Source organism: Pipistrellus hanaki (genome assembly GCF_964339955.1).
Source record: "Pipistrellus hanaki genome assembly, chromosome: 5".
Taxonomy (NCBI): Eukaryota; Metazoa; Chordata; class Mammalia; order Chiroptera; family Vespertilionidae; genus Pipistrellus; species Pipistrellus hanaki.
The window spans coordinates 70770492-70780415 of NC_140507.1; the positions used below are offsets into that span (position 1 = coordinate 70770492).

Consider the following 9924-nt stretch of genomic DNA (forward strand, 5'->3'; position numbering starts at 1 on the left):
GTTTCAGAGCAAGGTGTAATGCATTCACACATCCAGGAAATAAGCCTTAGATGAACAAAGTACGTGTGGAAAGGTGTGTAAATGCCACTACTTGTGTTAAAAATATACAGCTATTTTTGACTGAATATGTGCTTTCTGCCCCCAAATTCCTATGTTGAAGTTCGGAGCCCCAGTGTGGCTGTCTGGAGATGGGGCCTCTAAGGATATAGAGGTTAAGTGAGATCAGAAAGGTGGGATCCTGACACCCTGGGATTAGTATGGTTCCAGGAGACACCAGAGAGCCCTCCTGCTATCTCTTCCTCCCTCTACTCAGGCATCAAGTGAGAAGGCAGCTGTCTGCAAGCCAGGAATCAGGTCCTCACAAAAGCCAACCCTGTCGGAACCTTGATCTTAAGACTTCCAGCCTCCAGAACTGTGAGGAAATTGGAACTACTTTCATTATCTAAATTCGGTTAAAAATAAGATAAATTCTGTTAAGCCACCAGTTTGTGGTGTTTTGATAGCCCATGCAGACTAATTTAACAGCTATTTTAAAAATATGCTGTCTGTATAGAATGTTTCTAGAATTTTCAAGAACTTGGCAAGAATGAGAGAACTGAGCAGGGGCAGCAGAGAGGGAATGAATGGGCTACACCTTATCCTCATGTACCTAAAAGACACGTGGCTTCTGCTTGCTCACCTTGAAACCACTCACTGGGGGGTGGAGGGGGGGGGGGTGCAGTTGTTAGCAGCCTAAGTGACGGTGCCCAAGCAGCACACTGTGGCCAGGCCACCTGGAGAGGAGCCGAGGCCTGGCTGTGCCAACAGCCACATGAGGGAGACATACTGGCTCCTCCATCCACGGTCTTCCCTTCAGATGAGGTGGCCCCCCTCCTTTTTTTTAAAATATATTTTATTGATTTTGTACAGAGAGGAAGGGAGAGAGATAGAGAGCCAGAAATATCGATGAGAGAGAGTCATCAATCAGCTGCCTCCTGCACACCCCCCACTGGGGATATGCCCGCAACCAAGGTACATGCCCTTGACCGGAATCGAACCCGGGACCCTTCAGTCCCCAAGCCGACGCTCTATCCATTGAGCCAAACCGGTCCCGGCTGAGGTGGCCCCTTGATTGCAGCTTCATGAGAGACCCTGAGCCAGGAAAACTGACAAGTTACTCCCATATTCTTGGCCCACAGAAACTGAAAATAATGAATGTTTGCATTAGGGTAATTTCTTTTTTTTTAAAGACATATTTTTTATTGCTCAGCCAGTGTAGCTCAGTTCGTTGAGGTTGCTGGTTCAATTCCTGGTCAGGGCATATGCCTGAGTTTCAGGCTTGATATCCAGAAGGGGGGTATGTGGAGGAATCTGATCAATGTTCTTTTCTCTCTCCCCCCTCTCTAAAATAATAAAAAAAACCCACACTGATCTGCTGCCTTTTGCAGGCCCCACACTGGGGAATCGAGCCCACCACCTGGACATGTGCCCTGACCTGGAATCAAACCAGCAACCTCTTGGTGTATGGGATGATGCTCAATCAACTAAGCCATACTTGCCGGGCATTATGGGGTAATTTCTTAAGATAACAATAGGTAAATACCCTTTATAGGTATTACCCATCAAATACCTAAATAACCAATTTCTGCCAGCCATTAGGAAACTCAGAGATTTGCAAATTTGGGGGCTGAAAGGGCCCCTGGGTCTCCGGAGCCACCAGGTTACCAAGTCTCCAGCATCACCATGTCCACGCAGGCAGGTTTCAGAGCAAGGTTTAATGCATTCACACGTCACAGTTATTTTCAGAAACATAGAAAGTCCTAAGTCACACTGTAGATTTCCTCTCGATCCATGCTGAAGGCTGGGGCTGTTCCAGATGCAGCAGGTGCTGAGAAGGAAGCTGTTGGCACCACCAGTCACCTGAAGGGGGAACAAGAGGGTGAGCAGAAGTCTCCTGGCTCCAGTTCTTACGGGAGAAGAGGCACTGAGTGTGAGGAACACAGATGCTGCAGCCAGGTTCCAGAACCAGGTCTAGCTGTGCTGCAGGTCCTCATCTGTGACATGGGGTTAAAGCCGGGGACACTCATGTGGAGGGCAAGCTAGTAACATAGCACAGTGATGATGGTCACGCTTTGGACTAATGGACAAGTCTCACTACTGTGGCCCACCAACTCCACTGCCCCATCTGTAAAATGGGCTCCTTCTGTCCTACCCAGGGCTGGGCAGATTGAGATGCCAAGCAGGGCCGGAACCGGTTTGGCTCGCTCTGCGGACTGAAAGGTCCCGAGTTCAATTCCGGTCAAGGGGATGTACCTTGGTTGCGGGCACATCCCTGGTAGGGGGTGTGCAAGAGGCAGCTGGTCGATGTTTCTCTCTCATCGACGTTTCTAGTTCTCTATCTCCCTTCCTCTCTGTAAAAAACAATAAAATATATTTAAAAAAAAAAAAAAAAAAGAGATGGCAAGCAGGGTGCATGGCCATTCTCCCAGACTGAGCAGTGAACAGTGCCCATTCCCTGTCCCAGAGGCTGCCAGCTGGTAGCTCTGTGCCAATAGGCAGGAGGTACCTGAAGAGCCTACCCAAGAGTTTTACCCTTAGGCCGGATTCTCCAGGGTGAACAGTCCAGCCTATCAGCTCTGCTGGCCCAGGCCTGGAAATGTGGGAACCCACCTCTGCCATGGGAGAATCATGGGGTTCACCTGCTGACAGCTGCTGAACTTACCAGAGGGGTCTGAGGAGGTCACTTTAGTCCTTCTTAAACTTGCCGTTGATGTAGGGCACCCAGTCCAGAATCAGCCGCCAGTCGGTGGCCCACACTAGCCCCACGGCGCCCACGGCGCCCCACATGCCGGCCGTGGGGATCCTGTGAGAGGACAGTGAGGGGTCAGGCCTCCTGGTAGCACATGTGGGTCGCTCCCACATCCCCAGCTACTGTAATGTCAAGTACCCACCATGCACTGGCCCTTGCCCAGTGTGTGAGCACATCCTGCTGATGATCCTGCCGGGTGGGCACAAACAGAGGACTCTGAACTGACTCCACTCCGATCTGCTTTCAAATTGGGATCTGCCTAAGGTTTTATTTGAGGAATTTGCTACTAAAAAAAATCCAAACCTGCCCAGCCAGCATGGCTCAATGGTTGAGCACTGATCTATGAACCAGGAGGTCAAGGTTTGATTCCTGGTCAGTGCACAACTCCTGGTTGCACGCTCCATTCCCAGGGGTGCGGGTGAGTGTGTGCAGGAGGCAGCCCATCAATGATTCTCTCTCATTGATGTTTCTCTCTCCTCTCCCTTCCTCTGAAATCAATTTAAACACACACATACACATACAAACAAGTTGTAACCACAATTGCAACAGCTAATATGTGCATACAAGCACCATATATATACATTTTACAGTGATTGGCTATCCCCTGCAACAGCCTAGAAGTGAAGGAGGCATGAATATCAGGGTCTCCGTTTTACAGATGAGAACAGGCACGGAGTGGGTGAGTCACTCCCTTGAGGACAGTCTTATAGATCTCGTTTACTTTCTTTTGTCCACTGCCTAGAACATCAGCCACAAAGGTTCCATTTATTGCTGTGTCTCTGGCACCCAACAGTGTTGTGTGCTAGCACATAGTGGGTGCTCAGTAAGTGCTTACTAACTGAAAGCCTGGATGAGTTTGTAGCTGCTCTGACCAAGTCCAGATGAGAACGAACCAACTGAGCCTAGGTCAGGAGGCCAGAGCCAACAGGCGGAGACTACATCGGCTTTGGTGGTTCTCACCAGATGCACCAGGGACAGCCTTCAACCTTCCCGCGCACGGGTCAACCCAGCTGTCAATCGACATCAGCGTCCGCCTGAAGGTCCGCCATTGTCCAGAGGCCGCTCCGCTCCTACCTGAGCTCGGAGAGTAGCCTGCCAAGTGTAGGCCCCCCTTTCTTAGCTCCTTAGGCAGCCACCCCAATCCCATCTACTTCCCACAAGGGTGCAGAGGCAGATGGAGCCGTGGGGCTTCTTGCTCCCAGTCCAAGGTCATTTAAAAAGTCAAAACCAGTCGGGAACATACAAGTTTAGTTTTCAGGCCCGAAGAGCTGAGCCGAGGATGCTGGGCGGGACGGGGCGCGCGCCTCCCGGTGGGCAACGTCGCGGCCTCAGGTGGGCAAACGGGCTCAGAGCGGTCCCTCCACGGCCGGGAGACCACCCCGTACGAGCGCGTGTGCCTGGGCCAGACCGCTCCGCCTCTCTGTGCCTCGGTTACCCCATCTGTGGCCCTGCACAATTATGGGTTTGGGGGCGGCGTTGCGCGCACGGATTGGGGCCGCCCAGCGGTTGGGCGGACCGGGAAGGGTGGGCGCGGGGTACGAAGGGTAGAGGCCGCGACCTCACCAGTTCTTGGCCAGCTGGAGGTAGCGCGGGCCCAGGAACTTGCTCAGCATCGCGTCGAGGTCCGCAGCTCAGGGTGACCCCAGTTGCTCCAGGCCGGGACGCACGACCTAGGCGCGCAGAGATGCCCCGCCCCGGATCGACAGACCACGCGACTTCCGGAACCCCTGGCCGCTGCGCGCGCAGACCCGGAATATATAAACAGTCACTTCCGGGGCGGGGCGGATGACATTTAGTCGCGGGCGAGAGTGGGCGGGCTTATGGACACGTGACGCAGGAACTCCGGTGCAGCCCCTCCAGTTCTCTTTCCTGCCCGCTGTCGCTCCCGGTGGCCTCCCCCGCCCCCCCTGCTGCACGGCCTGGGGCAACTAAGGACGCCCCGCGACCTTTGGCCGGGAGCTTCGTGTTTTCACTCCGTGCCAGACTTTATTTACAGTTAACGAAACTGAGGCCAAGCTAGGAGGGGACTTGTCCAGAGTTGCCCAAAGCGGCTGGGTGCGAGGTGAACCCGCTTCTAGAAAAGTCGGGCTGTTATTGACCCGCTGTCCATGGGGCCTTGGCCAAAAGGCAGACCTTCCCCAAGTCTGTTTGCTCCCCGCGATTGTCTGTTGGAGATTTTCTGCACGTTTCGTTCGTGAGTGCGGTGCTCTGGCGAGATCCAGGCGCTCAGGTTACCCGAGTCTCCTGATAGATGCGCCGCCGGGCCAGGTCCTCCCCTGCATGGCTGACAGCCGCCCAGGCTCGCTCTTGCCCAGCGTGGAGGCTGCCGTTCCGGAGGTAAGCCCCGGGTGCCGTGGGTGTGTTACCAAACCCTGCCGTGGCCTCCGTTCTCCACCTACAGGGGCTGCAGGTTCTGACCTGACCCTGACTCCTGGCCTGAGACTGGGAACCGGCCATAGTATGTAGTGACGATGGTCTGGTTTCTCATTCTTTTCAGTTGCCTGAGAGTTTTTGAGTTTAAGTATGAGAGAGAACCTGAAAAGTCTCTGTCCTTGATGGAAACTTAAAAAGTAAGAAATAGGGGCCGTCATGGTTGTCGAGAGAGGAGAAGAACCAGAATAAAGCTCTCTGAAAAGACTAGCGAACATAGACATGAATGTCGGGCTACAGGTCTTGACCCAGCAGTTCCTGAAGCTCTACCTCTAATGCTCTTTCTGCATAATTTCTGCCAGCTCATAAGGCAGAATGCTTTTCCTTTTAGGTGATAAGAAAAGCAGGAACCAGTGTAAGAGAAAAGTTTTATGGCATGTTGTGTAGCTTCAGACATGGCTGGATTCAGGAGTCTAGCAATATCATTATGAATCTCTCCCTTTTCACCTCTCAGCCCTTTTCTCTGTGTCACCCTCATTCACTGGCAAACTCTTTCTGGGCAGTATCGCCTGCAAACTCTGGGTTCATATTTCAGCAGCCCTTGCAAGAAGATGGTACCTCTTTCCCAGTAATTGCAGAAAATGTCCTAAAGCTGGTTCTTGTTAACCTGCTATGGAAACAGGGCAGAGCCCACCTTTCTTATACGAGGACATGGGCTGAAATGGGAAGAAGAGGATGGATCCCCAAGAGAACAATCAGGTTCTGTGACCAGAGGAGATGGTGGGTGGCAGGGACTGCTGACCTCACTCCCACCCTGCTGACCCTCTGCCCAGGCCTCCTGGATTCCCTGGGGGTTTCTATCTGCCCCTCAGGGGGGTACACAGAACTCCTTTCTTATGTTTACTGATGCAAAATTCACATAACCTACTATTAACCATTAAAGTGTACAACTACCACCTCTATCTAGTTCCAAAACATTTTCATCATTCCTAAAAGAAGTCCCATCCCCATTAGCAGTCACACCCCATCCCTCCCCAGCTCCTGATAACTATGAGCCCACTTCCTGTCTCTGTGGATTTGCTGTCCTGGACATTTCACATAAATGGGATCACACGGTATGGCTTTTCTGGTTTCTCTTACTGAACACCATGCTTTCAAGGTTCATCCACACTGTAGCAAGTGCTTCACTCCTTTTTTCAATTATAGTTGATATTCAATACAGTTTTACATTAGTTTCAGGTGTACAGTATAGGGTTCGACTTTTGTACAATTTACGAAGTGATCCCCCCCATAAGTCTAGTACCCACCAACTGGCACCATACATAGTTATTACGAGTGCCCCAGCCCTTTTCATGGCTAAGTAATATTCTAGTATCTGAATGGACACATTGTGTTTGTCCACGCATCTGTGGACATTTTTTAGATTTCTACAACTTTATTGACATATAAAAATGCATGTCATACATACAGGTTGGAATTTGGACATGTGCTTATCCGTGAAACCATCACCACTGCTCATATGATGAACATCTTCCCTGCCCCTTTCCCAGCTCCAGACACGATTAGTCTGCTCGCTGCTGCTATTTATTAGCCTGCATTTTCTAGACCTCTTTATAGACAGTCATATAGTACGTTGTCTTTGGTGTCTGGCCTCTTCCATGGAACATAAATATTCTGAGTGTCATCCATTTGTTCCATCTGTCAGTGGTTGGCTGGTTCCTTCTGTTGCTGAGCTGTTGTCAGTCTGTGCATAGATCTGTGTTTTCCTTTCACTCACCTGGTGAAGGACATGCTGCTTGTTTCCAGGTTTTTTTCTATTACAAATGAAGCTTCAGTGGACCGTCGTGTCCAAGAACATGTGTCTTGGTTTCTTTTGGGTGGGTGCCTGGGAGTGGAGGGACTGGCTCACAGGAAGCGTATATGTAATTGTTAAAGAAACTGCCAAACTCTAAAAATTTGATATATAATTGATAAATGACATTACACTGGCTTCAGGTGGGCCACCAGTTTTCTGAAGTAGCTGTAGCCATCCACCAATCACATGAGAGTCCTGTGGTATTAGTATGTTTTACCATTTTATTAAAAAATTATTTTTAAGTTTATTTCAGAGAGAGGAAGGGAGACAGAGAAACATCAACCATCTGCCTCCTGCACACCACCTACTGGGGATCAAGCTAAAAACCTGGGCACCTGCATTAACCAGAATTGAACGGGTAACCTCCTGGTGCATGGGACAATGCTCAACCAGTTGAACCACACCAGTCAGGCTGTTTTACTATTTTTTTTTTTTAAATATATATTTTATTGAATTTTTACAGAGAGGAAGGGAGAGGGATAGAAAGCTAGAAACATCGATGAGAAACATCGACCAGCTGCCTCCTGCACACCCCCCACTGGGGACGTGCCCGCAACCAAGATACATGCCCTTGACTGGAATCGAACCTGGGACCTTTCAGTCCGCAGACCAACGCTCTATCCACCAAGCCAAACCGGTGTTGGCTATTTTACTATTTTAACAAGGACACACTATATTAGTTTCCTATGGATGCCATAACAACTGACCACTCTGCTCACCAGCTGGCTAGAAACAACAGGATTTAACCTCTCCCAGTTCTGGGGCCAGAAGTCTGAGATCAAGGTGTCACAGGGCTGTGCTGTGCTTCCTCTGGAGGCCCCACAGGAGGGTCCTTTTCCCCTGTCCAGCTCCTGGGGCTTACAGTGGCTCTGGGCTTGTGGCCACATCACTGTAGTCTGCTTCCTTGGTTCTGCGGCCTCTCTCTCTCTCCTGTCCTCTTATAGGGACAGTCATTGATTTAGGACTCACCCTGATAATATAAAATGACCTCATCTCTGATCCTTTCCTTGATTACATATGCAAAGCCTGTTTTCAAATGCAAGTCCTCACTTGATTGCACTTCACAGATGTTGCATATTTTTTGTTTGACCAGGGATTTCCCCAATTAATCGTTTTTTTCCCCTTTACTTTTCTTAGCATTTATTTTATGTTGAATGTTAAATTTACTCTTGGGTCTTAAGTTTTTAAAAAAATATATATTTTATTGATTTTTTTACAGAGAGGAAGAGAGAGGGAGAGTTGGAAACATTGATGAGAATCACCGATCAGCTGCCTCTTGCACACCCCGCACTGGGGATGTGCCGCAACCAAGGTACATGCTCTTGACTGGAATGGAACCTGGGACCTTTCAGTCCCCAGGCCGACGCTCTATCCACTGAGCCAAACCGGTTTCGGCTGGGTCCAAGTTTTAATCTCCTCATTTCCTCTGGGAAATCATCTCCATTTTCCAGGAATTACTCATTCACAGAGCATTCCAGCATTTCATATCTTAAGTCCCAGAGTTCTCACGCATTCCTTATGGACCTTCATTAGGTGTCCACAGTCCTCCTTTCCTTCCTCAACGACCCACACACCATCTCGTGTCTCCTTGAACTGAGGCAGGCTCGGCAGGGCTTGAGGCTTCTCCTGCAGCTCAGAAGGGCATGTAGCCACCAGAGAGGGCATTCTTTAGGCCCCAAATTGAAGGCAAGACCCTCCATCAGCAAAATGGTTATAGCTTGCTTCATTGCGGTGGTCTGGGACTGAGCCCAGCGTATTTCCAAGGTTTGCCCTGTTCACGGGTTCCAGGTCCACCGTCGGCATGCAGCCCAGTGACCTCTGAGGACACCCACCACTGAATGGAACGGGCCTCCCAATCTTAGTCTGGCATGTGCCTCCCTCCCTGGCCTGTGACAGGGTCCTCATCAAGCCTTGGCCCTGTGTGGCTGCCTCCTGAGAACTGGAAGGGCTGCCTAGGGGCCCGGATGAAGGTGTGCAATAGGCACCTAACAAACCACACACCAACATCGCTACTGTCAAGACATGGACACACCCATCGTTCTGTTTCCCTGAACTCCAGCTCCTGCCCACAGGATTTCTCTGAGCTAAGCAGACTCTCCTTCCAGAAATCTCCATGGAGCCAACCCTTGCTGAGACAGAGAAGGAATGCCTCACTTGGTGAGGATTTAGGCACCTTTAAGATGTATTTTAAAAAAAAATCTTTTTATTGATTTCAGAGAGAGGAAGGGAGAGGGAGAGAAACGAGAATCATCGATTGGCTGCGTCCTGCACACCCCTTACTGGGGACTGAGCCCACAAACCAGGCATGTGCCCTGACCAGAAATGGTACCCTGACCTTCCAGTTCCTGGGTTGACATCCAATCATTGAGCAACACCAGCTGGGCTAAGTAGTATTTTTAAACACCTTTGTTGAGATATAATTCACACACTGTGCCATTTACCCCTTTAATACGACAATTCCATGGGTTTGGGTGTATTGCATTATTATTTTTATTTTACTTTATTGATTTTTTACAGAGAGGGAGAGGGATAGAGTTAGAAACATCAATGAGAGAGAAACATCAATCAGATGCCTCCTGCACACCCCCTACTAGGGATATGCCCGCAACCAAGGTACATGCCCTTGGCCGGAATCGAACCTGGGACCCTTGAATCCACAGGCCAATGCTCTATCCACCAAGCCAAAAACAGTTAGTCCAAGTATTGCATTATTTATTTAAAAAAGTAATAGGCAGTGAGTGTCCTGGCCGGTTTGCTCAGTGGTTAGAGTGCCAGCGTACAGACCAAAGGGTTGAGGGTTAGATTCCTGGACAAGGGCACATACCTTGGTTGCAGGTTACCACTTTCCTGTCTGCCCCTTGCCCCCTTCATTGCTAAGCACACAGCTCCTGAGAAATCCGGAGACGGCGAG

General features: G+C 50.0%; 1 protein-coding gene across 1 annotated transcript; it reads right to left on the reverse strand.

Moving 5' to 3' along the window:
* Positions 1-1735: 1735 nt before the first annotated feature.
* UQCR11 (ubiquinol-cytochrome c reductase, complex III subunit XI) lies at positions 1736-4543 on the reverse strand. The gene is made up of 3 exons (XM_084883587.1): positions 4352-4543; positions 2702-2842; positions 1736-1899 (listed from the first exon to the last, which is right to left on the reverse strand). Exons 1-2 carry the CDS (start codon positions 4399-4401, stop codon positions 2725-2727), a joined length of 168 nt encoding a protein of 55 aa, XP_084739713.1. The 5' UTR covers positions 4402-4543; the 3' UTR covers positions 1736-1899; positions 2702-2724.
* Positions 4544-9924: the final 5381 nt, after the last annotated feature.